General features: G+C 54.9%; 1 protein-coding gene and 1 long non-coding RNA gene across 2 annotated transcripts; one reads left to right on the forward strand and one right to left on the reverse strand.

The window, feature by feature from the left end:
- Window positions 1-2,373: 2,373 nt before the first annotated feature.
- Window positions 2,374-12,525, reverse strand: LOC131811309 (uncharacterized). Its single transcript, XR_009345874.1, has 3 exons — window positions 12,411-12,525; window positions 6,855-7,212; window positions 2,374-4,815 (listed from the first exon to the last, which is right to left on the reverse strand). It is a non-coding gene; the product is annotated as an uncharacterized LOC131811309 (long non-coding RNA).
- On the forward strand, window positions 11,553-15,515 carry OSM (oncostatin M). The gene is made up of 3 exons (XM_059139704.1): window positions 11,553-11,725; window positions 13,290-13,423; window positions 13,965-15,515. Exons 1-3 carry the CDS (start codon window positions 11,692-11,694, stop codon window positions 14,511-14,513), a joined length of 717 nt encoding a protein of 238 aa, XP_058995687.1. The 5' UTR covers window positions 11,553-11,691; the 3' UTR covers window positions 14,514-15,515.
- Window positions 15,516-18,299: the final 2,784 nt, after the last annotated feature.

Consider the following 18,299-nt stretch of genomic DNA (forward strand, 5'->3'; position numbering starts at 1 on the left):
CCCATAGGACTGGCCTGGGTAAGGGGGCTCCAGTGGTCTACTCTGACTTGGACCCAGGTCAGTGTGGAGGGGTTTTAGCTCCCTGGGCATTAGGGTCCTTGGGGGTCACTGGGTCAGCTTGACCGTCAACAGGTTATAAATGGGGAGATCTGCTCTGGGATTGCCAGGGACCCGAGGACCCACCTGGGGTCAGAGCACAGGGCTTGGGAAGTGACTGGCGCACACTCCGCTGAAAGGGGGATGTGACCCTGGCCTCACACTTGTCTAATGCTCTCGGTGCCATCACACAGACAGGGCTTAAGCTGTGCCAGGCTATGGCGGAGCCTCGCAGAATCACCTCTTTGTCCCACCTGAGCCCCTGGACAGTTATAGAACAAAGGAAGTCTGTCTGGTTAGCCCAGGCCTGGAGTTAGGCTCAGCTTGGATCATTCATAACTAAGGTTGGGGGTGTTCATTGGCACATAGTCCATGTCCTTGTCCTTCCAACCCTGGACACACTCAGCACCTGTCCACATCAGCACAGCCATTCCTGAGTGCAGGGGTCAAGGCCCCAGACTGCAGAGCCCAAGTGCCCATCCTCATAAAGACGGCAGCCCGTGCCTGGGGAAGGCCCTGCCTACAGTCCCTTGAGGAGTAGAAAGGTGCTCTCAGCCCTCCGACTGCCAGCCTAGTGTCTGGCATCTGCTGGGAGGATGTGAACCTGGGGTGGGGGATGCTCTTAGGTGGGTGGGGATGGGAGATGAGGAAAGCTCAGGCAGGTACCCGCAGTGGCTCATTTCTACCCTCTCAGATTTTACCTGCCCATACAGGGCGAATGAACTTGTGAGTCCTCCTTGAAATTATTTGAGCAGAAATTCAGGGTGGGGGCACCCTGAATCATCCCCACCTCTCTGCCAGGTAGGGCTGTCTGGTTTAGTGCTTATTGCCAAGTTACCCCAAAGCTGGCTCCTTGGTCCTGTGTAGAAGGGAGAATAAACCCTTACCTTCTCAGATGTCCCACCTGGCACCAAGATCCCACCTGGTGGGAAGGTGCCAGGCAGGAGGGCAGCCCCCCTGCAGCTTGCTGACTGAGTACCAGGAAGCTGATTCCACCAGCTGTGCAAGAGGTGGGACAGGGATGTGCTCCATTCATTTGTGTATTCAAAGCACGCTCTCATTACCCACCCGGCCTTTGAGAGGAAACTGAGAGCAGAGAGGAGAAGGTGCTTGCTCGAGGTCACAGAGCTGGGCATGGCAAAATGAGAATTCAAAAAGGTTAACATTGGGCATAGCCTGGGGAGGTTCCCTGGGGGAAGGGACACTTTAGCTGAACCCTGAGGGATGGGGATGGTTTTGCAAGCTCCCTCGCAATCCCAGCTGTCTGCGTCGGCGGCAGGGAGTGAATGTGTGGGCAGGCACGCGAGGCCTGGCCCTGGCTCCTTCCTGACCCCGGGCTGGGCCCAGTGGGTGTGTTGGGCAATGGCCGTGGTTTGTCTCACTTTCCCAGGCGGAACCTGGTGCTGGTGTTCTAGAGCCAAGGGTGCCGCAGACAGTGGTGCCTGGAGCTGCTTTCTCAGGGGGAATCCATCATGATGCCAATGAGGATGTTTTCCTGGTGCCCGTGCTTGTAATCAGTGCAGACCTCTGAGTGCATCTCTGCAGATGGACCTGTTTCAGCCAGAATGTGTGTCTGTCTGTCTGTCTGTCCACGCATGAATCCATATGTCCCAATGCGTCCTTGGGCCTCTGTGGCCCTACGTGCATCCGGTTTTGTCCGAAATCAGCTGTGTGTCTGGCTGTGTTTCTGCACGCGTCCTGTGTGTGCGTGGCCGGATGCGTCTGTGCCTGTTTGTGCACATGTGGACACGTGCTGGTGCCAGTGTCTGTACGTCTGCTCCCGTCTGTGGCAGGGCAGTTTCTGTATGTCCGTGTGTACCAGGGCAGGCGTCCACATCTGGTGTTTTTGTGTTCACATGTGTGTCCGTACGTACCCTCCTGTCCACTTTCCTTCTCCGGGCCCACATCCTCCCAGGCCTTCCTGCCTCACCCTAATCTCAGGACGCCCAGCTTCCTGCGGTCATCAGGGGACTTCTGGACTGTGCTGGGTGTGCCTCAACTCTACCCCTCCACCTTCGCCCTCCACCCCAGCTGCCTCAGCCTCCTCAGTCTCCCTCCTGCCTCTCTGTCCACTCCTCCCCTGTCCCTCGTCCTCTGTCTGCAGCCTGAAGCAAGCCTGGCCCGACTTCCTGCCCCTCCATCTGGACCCCCCACGGGGACACAGAGAAATCAACACCAGCGCCCCCCACCCCCGCCCGCCCACTATGAGCTTGAGCTTCCCACTCCTCCGTCCTCCACAGCCGGGCCCTCCACACTTCCCTGGGTCCTGATTCAGCCTTCAGTTGTCCTCACCTGTGCTTCCCCGGGCTTCCTGCTGGTCCCTGTCATCTGGCTGCGCAAGAAATCTTGGTGCGTCCCCTCCCTTCCCGATCACTAGCCTTGGGCAGACCCTTGCTCAGGAGGTCTGCCTTTGAGACCTCCTAGCAGCAGCAGCTCTTCAGCTGCTCTGCCCACTCTGCCCTTGTGCCTTGCCCTTGACTTGTTCTCCCCTGCTGCTGGGAGCTTCTGTGTGGGGCGGCTGCCAGGCCTTCAGGCTGTCCTGAAGGGCCTGCCCCGGCCTTTGAACTTGAGGTGAGCCTTCTCTAAGTCAACGAGCAAGAGCTCTGGGACAGGTCCTAATTAAGCAGTAACAGGAGGGGCTGTGGGAGGTCTCTGACTCTCTCCTGCCCCTTGGCTTTCCTGGAGTTGCCCTGTTTTTAAGCTCTGCCTTTAAAAAAAAAAAAAATTTAAATTGAGGTGAAAGTCACATAATACATAATTGACCATTTTCAAGTGGTGAGGTCAGTGGCGTTTAGCATATTCACAATGTTGCGCAACCACCACCTGTAACATTTTCGTCACCCTGAAAGGAAACCCCACACTCGGTCGCTAGTCCCTTCTCATTCCCCTTCCGACCAGCCCCCAGCCACGGCCAATCTGCATCCTATCTCTGTGGATTTCCCTGTTCTGGACATTTCACGTGGGCAGAATTAGATAATATGTGACTCTGGGCCTCTAGCTTGTTTGACTCAGCCTGGTGTTTTTGCAGTGCTTGTTTTATCGGTATTGCCAATTCCTTTTTCTGGCTGAATAAGTGGACATACCACTTTTTAACAATTCATGATCTGTTGGTGGACATTTGGGTTCCCACCTCGGGCTATTAATGTGGGGGCGCCCAACATTTGTGTTTTCTGCCATCTCCCGCTTCTCTTCCTTCCTTACATGCGTGTTCGGTGGACAAGGTGACCTGGCCCCAGCTGACCACTGTCCATCAGCCATTGAATGTCCACCAGTTGGCCTTTGGACAGAGCAAGCTTTGATGGCCTTTTCTCCCCTTGGAGCTGCAGGATGTATTTTCTTTTCTTTTTCTTTCTTTATTTCTTTTTTTTTTTTAAAGATTTTGTTTATTTGGGAGAGAGAGAGAGAGCATGAGGTGAGGAGGGGCAGAGGGAGAAGCAGACTCCCGCTGAGCACCGAAGCCTGATGTGGGGCTCGATCCCAGAACCCTGAGATCATTACCTGAGCCAAAAGCAGACACTTAACTGACTGAGCCACCCAGGTGCCCCTGTTTCTTTTTTTCTTATCAAGATAAACACCCAGAGTTTCCTTGGCAACTCTCCAAGAATAAGAAGGGGAAGAAGGCAGGTCTTCCACAACACCTGTCCCAGGTCATTTCCTCCAGGCATCCCTGCCAATGAGTCCCACCTCTGTGTCCTGGACTTCCCCTTGGGACCAGGGCTATCATTTGCGGACAGCCCCATGGGGACCCTGGCTGGTCCCTTCCATCTTTCTCCAGTTGCTCTCTCTGTTGAGCAGAGTTTTTGAGCTTTTGCAGCAGTTGGCACCAAGAGAAGTCTCCAAGCCCATCCCACTTCCTCTCTCCATCTCCTCCACCCCTCCCGCTTTCATCCTCACACAGGACATGCAGGACAAAGGACTCCCCATGCAAGTGCCAGGAAACCAGCTCAACTAGCAGAAAATAGACTGACATCATTGTCCTGTGTAGCTGGGACAAGTGTGGGGCTGGTCCTGGCTTCAGGCAGAGACCAGGGTTCAGGGAAGTTGCTTGGCCTCTCCAGCTAGACTGGCCATATTCTCACCCACTTTATCAGACCGCAACCCACCCCATGGAGCTGGGGAAAGTGGCTTTTCACAGCGCTAGACCTGTGACGTCCCAGCTCCAAAGGCTTGGCCATGTAAGGGAGGCCTGTCTCCTGAGTCTGACATCAGTCTTGGGGAAGGATTCTGACTGGTTCTGCTCCGGATGCAGGTACAGTGCTAGACTCCAGGGTACCATGAGGATCAGGCTGTGTTGGGCGCTCCCTCCTAAGCCTAGAGTAAGAAATGAGTAGGCTGACAAATGGTGGGTTTCCAGATCACATGCTGGATGTTGGCTAGTGTGTTTATTCACCCTTCAAGACCTGGATATAAAAAGGCATTCACAACAAATTCACTTACCTGGAAGCCTAGTCTTGCTGATTTACACCCCGTGCATAGCCTGGTGCCTGACACATATAATTAATTACTTAAATACAGGTTGAAGAAAGGCCTAAAAAGCCACCATCCTTCATCTGTCTTGGCAAAAGGCAGGATTAGCCCCTCCAGTGAAGACTGGTCTCGTTCTATCAGGCTGTCAGGTGCTGCTTATGGAATTCATTCTGAAGTGAATTCTTTAAAGGAAGTAGGAGAAATGCCTTATGTTTTTCCTTTTCAGCTTGTTTTCCAGGGAAGTGTTGAAATCTGCAGTGGGTGAAGGAATATATTTTGAATTCACTTTTAAAAAAATATCATAAAGGAAAAAGTCAGCGTCTTTAAAAATCAAGGCTTCCTAAAAAAAAAAAAAAGAGAGAGAGAGAGAGAGATCATGTGCTTTGGTGTATTGTGAGAGATATAATTCTGATTTCCTTGAGGAAAGGTGACCAAGAGAAGGCACGAGAAAGGCTCCAAGAGAACCTGTTCCTGCCCAGCAGTGAGGTGGACCTGCACTTCCTGAGGCCTGGCTGCAAGTGCACTGGATGTGGGAGGCACACATCTGGGTCCTGCAGCCTGGAAGCCATGGCTGACCTTTCCTGGGGCTTCTACAGATGCCCACATCTGTATGTCTGGGTGTTCATCCAGTCACTAAGGATTTATTGAGCACCTACTAAATTATATGGCCTATGCTGTGCTCTGGAGAGGCCATGAGGAGCCATGGAATTTGAGGGGGATGGGTAGGGACCAGCCTGGGGTGGGAAAGGTTCCAGGAGGGCTTCCCTGGAGAGGTGAAGCTTGGTCTGGGTGACAGTTCATTCAGTAGGAGGAGATTCAGGCAGTGGGAACAGCATATGCAAAGGCCATGGGGTGAGAGCTCTGCTCCCCTGAGGGACTGAGGAAGGTGAGAGAAGGTGATGGCTTAGAGAGGTGTGGGTGAGGCTGGGGAGGTGGGGAGGGCCTGGTGGCTGTGGTAATGGCCTTGGCCTTACTGAACATCAATGTGAAGCCAGGGGAGTGTTTTAAACAAGAGGGTGGCACCAGGCTGTGTTCTACAAGCCCCCCAGAGGGGCTGTAATGGCAGTAAAGCCATTTTGTGGGTGGCCCCATTTCCTCCCTCCCCTCCGTTAGACTTCAGCCACACCTGCTCCTCTCTCAGCTAGACTGGGGCGCCTGGGTGGCTCAGTCATTAAGTGTCCGCCTTCAGCTCAGGTCATGATCCCAGGGTCCTGGGATCGAGCCCCACATCGGGTTCCTTGCTCAGCGGGGAATCTGCTTTTCCCTCTCCCTCTGTGATCTCTCTCACTCTCTCTCAAATAAACAAAATCTTAAAAACAAATGAATAAACTAGACCAAGACAATCTTGCTTGGTGGGCAGCTCATGACGTTCCCTCCACATGGAACTTGTAGCATCTCTTTCCTGCATTTCTGCCAGTTAAACTGGCATTTTCTTTCCAGACCTGTAGAAACACCAACCCTCTCCCTGGCTGGCCCTTGACCAAGTGGATCTCCATCTTCCCACTGCAAAAGCCATATGTTTTCAAGCTTGTTGCACCATGTGGCTGCATGAGCTCTGGGCAAGCCACAGTGTGGATGGCGTGCTGGCCAAGCATGTGGGCCGAGGACAGCTGCCCACACTCAAACTTGCCTTTGCTCCCTCCTAGCTGTGTGACCTCCCACCAACTGCCCCGTCTCTTGGGCCTCAGTTACCCCATCTATAGGGTGGAGACAAACCATCTCTGTGAGGATGGCTGGGAGGGGTCACAGAGCCAGCCTGTAGTAGATACTCAGAACTGGTCTCAGCACACAGAGACATCTCTGATCATTACCGCTGGGCAAACAGCACATGCCTGGGACACCTGGGCATATGTGGCAGGAATGTAAAGGTTCAAAATAGACATTGTATGTTGTCATCACGAGAAAAGTCAGGACTCCATGGGACTTGCCGGTCCTTGTTTAATGGTTAAGGTTGCTTTTACTTACAGTGACATTTCAGTGCTTAGAGCCACTAAGGGACCCCATGGGGCTCCATAGGGTTCTAGGCCCTCTGTGTTCATCTCTCCTGTCCCCTCACCTGACAGAGAGGACCTTGGTCTCAGAGAGGTGGTGAGGGGGAAGTTGTTCTAGGCTAATCCGAGAGAGGGTAGAGGGGCAGCACTCTGATCTCCTGGTCATCTCCCCTCAGAGGGGGACACATCCCCCCTACCCCTTCACTGCAAACAGTAAGAGACTCCCGAACAGAAGATAGTTCCTTCTCTGCTGCACTTCCCTCAGTAGGTATTTAGGCCTCTGGCAGGGCGCTCACTTACCCAATTTGGGGGAGGCACTGGGCACATGGGGGGCATGGCTTCCCACACAGGGGGGAAGACACACCAGGTCCCAGAAGAACTTTGGCAGTTCTCAACCGAAGAATCCTTCAGCTCAGGATGACCTCACTGGCCTCGTGGGGAGGGCGCTGGTAGATCCTTGCTCACCCCAGGGTTTATGTAATATTTTCTTTCCCAATCGTCCTCAAAGCCAGCCTATGACATAAAGAGATGTGCGCCTTTGTCTGTCCGGGTGACTGGCTGGCTGGCGGGTATTTCTGGAGGACTAGCGATGGGCCGGGCATTGGCACGTGTTATTCACCAAGTTACATTCCCTGTTCTCTTCAAGTAGTATTCGCCACTGCATTTTAAAAAATAAAGATACAAAATATTTATTACCAAATTCCTCACTTTAAGTGGGTAATTCACTGGGTTTTTGTCTCTTCAGATGACAGTGCCACCACAATTTGACTCAAAACCACTTCCATCACCCGCAAAGAACCCCCATGCCCATTAGTGATCACTCCTTGTCCTCAGACCCCTCCGGGCCCAGCGGCCACTCCTCTGCTTTCTGTCTCTATGAATTTATCTCTTCTGGACATTTCATTCAAATGGAATCATACAACGTGTAGCCTTCTGTGACTGGTCTCTTTCACTTGGCGTCCTGTCTCTGAGGTTCATCCACAGTCTATCACGAATCGGGACCTCATTCCTTTCTGTGGCTCAGTAAGATGCTGTTGTATGGTTAGACCACAATTTTTAAAATCCGTTTTCTGTTGATGGGCATTTGGGTTGCTTCCATTTCTTGGTTATTGTGAATAAAGGCTGCTATAAATATTTGTGTGCAAGTTCCTGTGTGAACACGTGTTTTCAATTCTCTTGGGTGCATACGGGGGCGTGGAACTCTCATGCATGGGGCATCTCTATGTTTGTGTGTTGGAAGGCCTGCTGGTCCTCAAAGTGGTTGTGCCATCTTGAATTCCCAGGAGCTGTATCCTAGGGTTCTGATTCTTCCCTGTCTTCGCCAGCACTTGTTACTGTCTGTCTTTGATGACAGGCACCCCAGGGGACATGAAGAGGTATCTCACTGTGGTTTTCATTTTGCATTTTCCTCAGACCCATTCATTTAGCATTTTCCTGATGGCTAACGATGTTGAGCAGCTTTTTATGGGTTTATTGGGCATTTGCCTGTTTTGAAGAAATAGCTGTCTGTTTCTCCTTTGCCCATTTTATTTTATTTTTATTTTCATTATGTTTCTAGAGATTGATTTATTTATTTTTGAGAGAGAGAGAGAGAGAGCGCACACCTGAGAGAGAGAGCGCGAGCGGGGAGGGGGGAGGGGCAGAGGGAGAGGAAGGGGGAAACATAAGCAGACTCTGGGTTGAGCACGGAGTTTGGTCTCAGGACCCTGAGATCATGACCTGAGCCAAAACCAAGAATTGGAGGCTTAGCCAACTGCACCACCCACGTGCCCCTGTATTTTTTTTTTTTCTTTTTTAAGATCTATTTATTTATTTGAGAGAGAGAGCATGCCTGGCCAGAGGGAGAGAGAGAGAACCTCCAGCAGAATTCCTGATGAGCACAGAACTCGAGCTCACCACTCTGCGATCACAGCCTGAGCCAAAACCAAGAGCCGGATACCCGACCCACCGAGCCACTCAGCTGCGCCCCCCCCCCCTTTGCCCATTTTAAATTTGGGTTGTCTGCCTCTTGACTGTTACATTGTGCCCCTGCTGTCCACAGGGGAAACTGAGGCTCGGAAAGGGGACGCGACGAGGCTCATAAGCTCATAAGCAGATGGAGACTGGTAACTGGTAACTGGTTTGGTGTCTAGCTCCCACCCTAGCAGGTCACGGGTCACTGTCTCTCTTCCCAGATGAGTGGCCTCCAATTCTGACCCACCCAGTCCACCACAGGTCTTGTTCTTGCACTTAGAGCCGTAGAGCCTCACAGGGTGGGCCGGAAAGACAGGGAAACAGCAGTTCTGAGGAAACAAGCCAGTCCTCTTTCCCCCTCCGAATCACGAGGACCCAGCTGACGTGGCCCGGGAAGAGGGGACAGCCCGGGCCTGTGGTCGGGGAGCCTATTTATACTGGCTGGGCCGTGTTGCAAGCCCTTCCTGCTGGGGAGAGGGACGTCACTGGGCGCTGACCTCACCAGAAATGCTGACGCATCTTCCCCTCATGCTTTGCTCAGTTGGCCAGCCGGGTCTCCTCACCTTGGGGCACTGCCTGTCCTCCTGCCTCACTGTCCCCTCCCACCAAGCTCCAGGCACTCCCCCATCGTCCACACTCCCCGCAGCCCTCCAACCATGCCCTCCTCTTGCAAGCTGTTCTGGGCAGTGCTTTATCCCTTAAATTCTTGTGTTAAAGACCGACTCCCATAGTACCTCCGAATGTGGCTGTATTTGGAGATAGGGTCCTCAGAGAGGTAAGGCACAAGGAGGCCACGGTGGTGGGCGTGGCCCATCCATTATGGCTGCTGTCCTTCTAAGAAGAGGAGATTAGGACAGACACACAGACTAGGGGTCAACCACATGAGGAGACAGCAAGAAGGTGGCCGTCTAGGAGCCAAGAGAGAGGCCGCAGGATAACATCGACCCTACTGATCGCTAGCTCCGGGATGGCACTAACAGCCATTTCTGTTGTTTCAGTCCTCCCGTCTGTGCTATGCTGTCAGGGCAGCCCGAGCAGACCAATAGCTAACTCCTCCTTGCTGTCAGTGGCCGTTGCCCTGGGGCCTGCACACAGCACCTCGCTTTGCTGCTCAGAGCATGGTCTTTCAGACTTGAGAGCCCCCTTGTGAACAGCACGTCTGTCCTCGTAACTTCTCCCATCCAGGGTGATGCAGAAACAGGAAAGCAAAGGCCTGTGCCTTCCCACCACCCTGAGTGCGAAGGGCGGTCCTCGGTAGCTGAGACGGCCGAGGCACTCCAGCCAGCTGTGGCTCTCCAGCCCGGAGCCGGGCCCTGAGTGTCTCAGTTTCCTTGTTCAAGAGAGCCGAAGCATCCCTGCCCTGGTGCTCTCTGCCTTCCAGGGCTGTTGCTGGATGAGATCAGGGATGCGAAATGAAGAAGGATCCCAGCTTGGCATGGGCCCCAGGAAACGGTCTTGTGGGGGTGGGCACAGAGATGAGGAATTGAGCAGAAGCCACGTTCTCAGAAGGAGAATCCAGAACTGGTCCTTGGGGGCGGTGATGGGAGGTGTGGTGAGCGCCATGCTGGGGTGCCAGGGAGTGGGCGGGAGGTGAGGAATAGCCTCCTGGGCATGGGGGTGTGGGGGGGGGAAGAGTCTGGTTTTGCCCACTATGGGATCCTCAGCGCTTGGGAGGGGCTGGCTCAGAGTAGGGTCAAATAAAAGTTCGTTGAACAAATAAATGAGTAATGGTGAACGTGTCTGCAGAGGATAGAGAAGGTGGGAGCAGCCCTGGTGGCCAGGATGGCTGCCCAACCCACCCCCTCCCCTGCCACCTCAGGTCTCCCTGTCCAGGCTCCAAAGGCCCAATGCTTTCCCTAGCTGGCAGCTTCCAGGGGTCCTACCCTGGTTCTCCGGGCTCCTGAGGCCCTCCTCCCCACTGAGCTCCTGAGGGTGCAGGCCAAAGACCCTCTTCCAAGCCAAGGAGATATGCTGGGGCTGCCTCTTAGCCTCCTTGTCTGCCCTAGGCCAGGCCTCAGTTTATCCTAACAGAGTAGCAGGTTGACTAGAGAGGCATGGTCTCCACAGGGCCTTGACTCTGACATCCACTGAGGTCTGCGAGTAGCGGAAGACTAACCAAAAATCACTATCTTTCAGAGAAAGTGAAACCTGGTCCCCAACCATCACCACGGTGACTCCTCCACCCTGGCTTCCCCTCTGAGCTCACAGCTTCCCCATCTCCTCCGCCCCCCACACTAGCCCTCAGCAGCGAGTACTTGGAATTAGACTTTCATCTTTCTTTTTTCCTTCAAAGGACTTTTGCCTTTTATGTCCATGATAGCGGCAGGGCTAAGAGCCAGGCCCAGGAAATGCTTTTCGAATCCTCATTTTATAGGTGGGGCTGCTGAGGCCCAGAGACATTAAGTGACTTGCCTCTGGTCACACAGCATGTTGGCAGGTTGAACCCTAATTTCTTATGTCTCGTTTCCCCCCAAAAGGTCCCGTCTGTAAAGAAAGGTCCTGGCTGCAGGCAAGGGATCTGGGATAAGGAAGGCTAGTTGCGAGGGGGTGCATGATGGGAGAAAGGAGATGGCTGGGAGCCCTGGTGGTCCTGGGGCCAGGACCACAATCTCGAATATGCCAGCCTGGGTCTGGCTCTGTGCCCAGAGCGTGGCGGTTTCTGTTCACAGATGTCCCAACAGTCCCAGCAAGAGGGCGGGAAGGGCACTCAAGAAGGAAGATGTCTCACTACTCTCAGCTCCAAACCACAGTGACTTGTGAAGCTGTTGGCTCCTGGGCCAAGCCTGACCTGCAGTCCTCCAAGGACCCAGTTGTCACACTCTCCCCTCTATCCTGGGCACAGCTCCCTACAGATGGCATGGACCCCCTTGCCCCTGCTCACCCCAGGAAGGCTGAGGCTGCAGTTTGCATCATCTTTGGGAGAGAGCCTGATCTCGAAGAATCAATTCGAAGAAAACAGGAGGAGGAGGAGGCATGCCACCGCACACAGCGCCCATTGGCTGCCCGTGGAAACTTTGGTTTTTGGGGTTATATTCCCAGAAGGCCTGCCCTCCCCCCCTCCCCACCCACCTCACGAGGTGTTGGCCAATCGCCCTGGCAGGCATAAAGTGGCTGCCAGCCCGCAAGGCTCCCAGCCAGGAGGTGTCACCCCCAGCAGGCGCCGGCCGGAGCTCGGGCACCCAGCATGCGGGCACAGCTTATGTGGAGGACGCTGCCCAGTAAGTACTTCCTTCCTCTCCACCAGCACCCCGCTTGCTGTGCCCATGGGTGCCAGCGTGGTGCAGGGGCTGGGAAGGCCAGGCGCCAGAAGGATGCTAAGGGGAGAGAGCCAGGAGGTCAGGCAAAGAAAGTGGTCCACTGAGAACAGAGCATCTTCACAGGGTAAAGAAGGAGAATCCCTGGAAGACTTTTAAGGGGAGGTGATATAGAGGTGACTATGGGAGCTAGAGAATAAGGGAAGGGGATAGATTGAGGGAGAAGCCAGGGAAGCAGGAGGGAGGTGAGTGACGTGCTGGGAGAGGAGGAATCTGCAGAAAAGCAGTGTGATGTCTGGAGGGGCAGTGAGGCTTCCTTGTTGCCCTGATCCGCAGGGTCTGGGATGGAGAGACACGGGGACCCCGGAGCCCACACAATCACACAGCACGCCTAGCCACACCCACAGGGTGACACACACACAGAGCCATGTGATGTCATTCAGAGCCCTCAATCTCACCGACTTGGGAGCCCCCACATGCAGTCTGGTGCCCCAGGGTGGACTGGGCACAACGCTTGTGTGTGGCCAGTTTGTTCCTCTCACCTCATGCAGACCTGGACACACACCCGTGAAGACACCCTAGTCCCACGTGCACGCAGCACTCACATGGATCTCCTCCCCGCCCCCCGCCCAAACCCGGCTGCAGATACCTGGGGAGGTAGCGAGGAGCGCCCTATGGTCTCGGTGCCTGGGTGGCCAGCCCCCCAGCTGTCCCCGGCAGCGTCTTCCCCAAGGGGCTGAACGGTTCTTAGGAACGGAACATGGTGTCACTGCCTTCCGGGCCATTGCGCCACAGGCCCCTTCCGACCACATGGCTGCCGGTGCCTGGGGGTGGGGGTTGGGTGGATGTGGAGAGGTCGCCAGCAGTAACTATGCCCAACCACCCCCAAGAGTGTGGCTCACAGCATCCCTGGTGGGCCTGACAGAAGTGGCCACTAAGGAAGAGAAGAGGAAGGTGCATGAGGTCGAGAACAGTTCTGGCCTTGTGTGAACTGGGCAAGCCCTTCTCCCTCAGTGCCTCGATTTTCCTGTCAGTAGAATGGGGCTATGGTCTAGATGATCCCACACATCTTTTGCAGACAGAACCTTCTGTGGGAAAGGCAGCCTCTTTTGCTTGTACAGACAGAGCTCTAGGCACCAGGCTGCTCCCAGGCTGAGCCCGACTGCGCAGAGGGCCAGGTCTGTGACAGGGGAGCCCAGAATCTTGGTCCAGAGGTCTTGCAGAGAGCAGCCTTGCTTGGGCTGCCCTTGTCAGATCCTGAGGCTGGCAAGATTGGCAGGTGCGGGAACTTCTCTTAAGGGCCTGCTTGGTGAAGCAGAATCATTGTTAGGGATGCTGGGCTGTGACTCGCCAGGGAGGTGGTGGTGGCCCCAGCAGGTGCGTACACAGTGCCCAGCCCCACCCTCAATGGCACGAAGCCTGAGCCAATGGGCTATGCCCTCTGAGGCCCTGGGGGTGTCCTCCCCTCTGAAAGCCGCTGACCTCCTTCCCCAAGTCAGGTGACATCTTCCCCCCTTCTCTGCCCCAGGTCTGGTCCTCGGACTCCTGTTCTTGAGCACGCCGGTCATGGGCAGCTGTCTGGACAAGGACCAAGAGCTGCTCAGGCAGCTCCAGAAGCAGGCGGACATCATGCAGCGAACCAGCATGCTCCTGAACCCCTATGTGAGCACCTGGCCCCTGGTGGCATCTGAGTCTCAGAGGACAGCAGGCCTGGGGCACGAGTGAGCCTGGAGAGGATGAGGCCCAACTCCCATTCACACAATCCCCACTCCAGACGGGACCGGCGGGGAAACCAAGTCCCTGTGTTATTCCAAGGCCCCCTGGACCTCTCTGGGCCTAACTCTGAAACACCAAGGAGAGGAGAGATCTTTCCCAGCTTGTCCCATTTCTCAGGTGTAGCAGCAGGGACCCAAACAGAGTCCTGTTCTCCTGAAGCCTATGGTTACGCTCCCTGCATCATAGTCACCCCAACCAGCCCCCACCCCCAGCATCCTTCTGTCCCTGCTTACAGACACTGGGGAGTCCTCACCCCTCTCTGGCCTCAGTTTCTTGATCTGTACAATGGGAGGATTGAATGGGATGGGGTGCATGAGGTCCAGCATTTCAAGGCAGACCAGAGCAGACCTGTGTGTGTGTGTGTGTGTGTGTGTGTGTGTGTGTTGGGGGCTTGAGCACTCACGTCCTGATTCTCTTTTCCCTCCAGATCCAAAGCCAAGGCCTAGACAAGGATGGACTGAAGGAGCACTGCCGGGAGCGCCCAGGGACCTTCCCCAGCAAAGAGGCCCTGCAGCGGCTCAGCAGGCAGGAACTCCTGCGGGCTCTCAACACCATGCTGGATCACGTTCTGCACAGACTGATGGCCTTGCAGCAAGACATCCCCAAAGCCCAGGACCTGGAGACAGTGAATAGAGCAAAGCAGAACATTCGCGGGTTCAAGAACAATATCCACTGCATGGCCCAGCTGCTTCCAGGCTCATCGGAGAGGACTGAGCCCCCTCCGATAGGCCCAGGGACATCTCCATCGCCCACCCCCACCCCAGACACCTTCCAGCGCAGGCTCGAAGGCTGCAGGTTCCTGCACGGCTATCACCGCTTCATGCACTCTGTGGGGCAGGTGTTTCGAGAGTGGGCAGAGAGCCCGAGTCGGAGCCGGAGACACAGCCCCCGCCGTGGCCTGTGGAAGGGGGCCCGCAGAGTGCCACTCTCCAGGGGGAATAAGAGACTCCTTCCCCGGGGGCAGCTGCCCCGGTAGTCTTAGGGGACACCACCCGGCAGAGAAAGGATCCGTATGTACTCCCTAGGAGGGCATCTCCCCCCAGGGCCTCCAAACCTGCTCCCCTCTGTTCCTCACCTCCCAGAAGTGCACTTTAAGGGGTGGGAGTCAGGCTCCGGGATGGGAGGGTAGGGTCAGGCTATTGAGCCCCCAGCCCTGAATTCGTCAGTCTTGGTGGGGTGGCTGGGTCAGGCCACGCGGGGCCAACTTTCCATTGATTCAGGGGTCTGATGACACAGGCTGACTCATGGCCAGACTGACTGCCCCCCCGCCGCTCTGCTCCCGGAGGGCTGCTGGCCCTTCCCTCTCATGACTTACAGAGCCGTTGCCCCCAGACTTCCTCCTTTCCACAGCAGCATGGTTCCAAGGGGAGGGTTAGGGCCTGAGCTGGCCTTCGAAGGCTCATTGCCATTCTCAGGCCAGACACCTGGATATCTGGGTGACCTCACTTTAGGCAGCTGTGACAGATGCAGAGTGTCTTAGAAGGAGCACTGATCTGGGGGCAGGGGTGTCCAAGAATAGGGCTCAGTTCCCAGCTCAACCCCTAACTCACTGTGTGGCCTCAGGCAGGCCACTTTACCTCTCTGGACCTCAGTTTTATTTTTTGTGGTTCAAGCCGTTGGTGTAAAGCCCTCTCCGCTTGATTCAATTACATAGAGCAAATATCCAATGCCTTGCAAATGGGCAGGGCCTGGAGTTCTCTATAGACCTACTGCCTGGAAGGGCCTGGTCTTGGGTCCCGGCTGCTGGCTGCGCCCCCTGGTGGTGCATCATTAAAATTTCTCATGCTGAAACTGGTTCGAGGGAGGCCCAGAAGGTGCTGGCTCAATTCTTCAAAGGGATATGACTAATTTATCGATTTTTATCAGTTTTTATCTGTTTCCTATTTATAAGGCTTATTTATGATGTGTATTTAATGTTAATATTGTGTCAACATATATTTAAAAAACTTGCCTTTTTCTAAAGCCCTTGTGTCTCTCTGTTGTCTGGTGGGAAAGGATTTGGGGGAGCCTGGCCTTTTGGAGAGACAGGGACTCCAACTGTGGGGTGTCTCAAACACAGACAGAGCATTTAGCCCGTCTGAACGTGACTCCCCTGAGATGCTAGGGGCTAGGGATGTCGAGGTTTCGGAGCAAGAGGGAAAGGAGGAAGGCTGGAGCTGTGGGCCCCTGTGCGTGTCTGGCTGGGAGTCCATGTGCTGATGTGGGTTCCATGAAATAGACAAGATACTAACAGATCCTGCCTCAGACACGACCTGTGACCTGCTCTGTCCTTGAACCTGCTTCTTGAGGGGCCCCAGGGGGTAGGAATTCCACCAGGCCACCAGAAAACCGGGCTCCGTCCTGATGCTCAGAGCCCCGCCTTTTCTTTAATCTTGAAATTTCTTAATGCGTGAAAAGAACATTCCCCGAAACAGAACAGGTGTTGACTTAATACTGAAGCACTATATAAAGGATCCCCCTTCCCACTTCGTAAATAGGGATACAGTATAAACATCTGTGAAAGAAAGTGGACCCTTGAGGATTAAATGCAAACCCTAAAATTGTGCACAATAGGACACTGTGTACATGCCAATGAAAGCTAAGGCAGCAGCTACAAAGGAAGAGCCAATAGAAGTGGATGAACTTGACCTGGATCCATCCCTGGGCACCCCACCTCCTGGGACAAGATGGAACAGGACTTAAGATCAGGGGTGGAGGAAAGCCTCATGCAAGTCTCTCCACAATAGATACGATCCACTTTGCAGATGAGAAGACTGAGACTTAGGGAGACTACAGGGAGGGCAGGCGTGTGCTGAATTCAGGTCCTTTAGATGCAGGGTGGGAGCAACTTCTGTTACACTCTAGCCTCTGTAACTAGGCCAACAATGTCACTGAGTACCTGGGGGCACAGAGCTCCCAGGCCAGGGGGCCGACAGGCAACAGACACGCAGAACCAACAAGACATTGCAGCATGAGCTCAGCAAAAACCAACACAGGGTGATAGAACTGAGTGAGAGGCAATAGGGGTGGTCAGAGTGGCATCTGGAGGAGGTGAAGCCTCTCCATCTACTCCGAAACCCAGAATGACACATTGGAGAAGGGGCGGGGCTTGCAGGTGGTGGGAACAGCTAGAGCAAAGGCTCCAAGCATTTAAGGATCAGCATAAAGTAAGTGGTGGGCATGACTGATTTATCAAACCGGCCCAGAGAAGGGAAGTGTCTTACTCAAGATCACAGAGGGAACTCCCGTGCACAACTCCACGCCTGGACTTGCAACCGGCAGGCTTCCAGGGCAGTGCCCAGTGTTCCAGGTGATTGACCAAGTACCTGGTGAGAGCTTCCCACTGTCCCCCACTGGGCTTTCCCTCGTTTTCAAGGCTCCTGCCACACAGGCCACCTTTTGGCTCCCGATAGGCCCAAGGCTCCCTCCTACCAAGAGACCTCTGCCTATGCTGTTCCCTCTGTCTGAAACAGTGTTCCCTGTCATTCTGATCAGCACCTCCTTGGGTGTTCTTCCCTATTACCCATGGTCTGGGTCAAGCAACTTGGTTTATTTGTTCTCTGAAAACTGTCTTATTGGCAAGCCCTCCCCCACTGTGGTGTTTTACCCTCTGCCTCCCCTGCTGGCCTGAAACCTGCCAAGGATGGGTACGGTGTCTGCTTCCCTCTGCTCCAACATAGCACCCGGCTCGGTGCCTGCACCCAGGAGGAGCTCAGTGAAGAGCAGGGCAGGTGGGGCCCTGGAGGGAGTCAGAGAGCTGAGCAGCACACCCTGCCCCAGCATGGGGGTGGGGGCCTTTCCTGAGGCTGAGCTGCTGGGAAGCTGTGGGTGGGAGGCAGCAGACACTGAGCCAGACTCGCTCAGGTTCTCGGAGCGGAAGGGGAGTTGAGGCTGCGGCAGGTCGTGCTGTTGCCCACGGAGTGAGCAGAGGTTGGTCTGTGGAGGAAGAGCAGGAAGCCCGGGGGACTGCCCCCCCACCTCTGCCTAGGCCCCTTGCCAGCCCCCTACTCTGTGGATAAGCCCCAGGCTTTGAGTTGCACCAGCACCCACCCCGTAGGAGGCAGATGAGGGAGCTCCAGAATCTGGGGAGGGAGTCTCAGGGGTCCCACCTCCAAGGACTTGTTCCCTCCACGCTGTCCCCTGCTGAGACCACAGCCGCAGGTGCCCCCAAACTGCTGTCTCCAGCCTGGTGCTCTCCCAAGTCTACAGGCCCAATAGCTAGGAACTGTGAGCTGGGAGCCCTGTGGATACCTCAAGGCCAAGGTCACCCCCACCCCACACCTGATTTCTGCCTTCTATTTGCCCCCATAGAAGTTCCAGAACCTCGGTCCTCACCTTCTCCTCTCTCAGCTTCTCCTCTCCCCATTGATCACAATGTCCCGGGGTTTCTTCCACAGCCTGTCTCAGGCACATGCCTGATTCTCTCCCGACAGCCAGCCAGGTCCTGGCTCCCTAGACATGGGTCAAAAATCTCACTGCTACCTTTTCTTCTGCTCAGAAGCCTTTGGGGACTCCCACCTGTCCTTTGGCTGCTGTACCAATTGCAAACCCCAGGCTCCCGCTCTCTGTCGCACCATCCAGGCATCCCGACAGCCGCGCCCCCTTCTCTGCCAAAGCCTGCGTTTTCCCACCCCTGCTGCTACCTCCCACCCTGAGTTCAAATGCCCCCTCCTCTTCGATTCCCCCATCCAGAGGGGCGCAGGTGGCTGCTGGCAGGGCATCATTTCTAGAGTCGGCATCTAGAATTAGAATAAGCTTTCTCTGATTACTCCAAGTGAGACTG

The sequence above is a fragment of the Mustela lutreola genome, chromosome 11 (assembly GCF_030435805.1).
Source record: "Mustela lutreola isolate mMusLut2 chromosome 11, mMusLut2.pri, whole genome shotgun sequence".
Lineage (NCBI taxonomy): Eukaryota > Metazoa > Chordata > Mammalia > Carnivora > Mustelidae > Mustela > Mustela lutreola.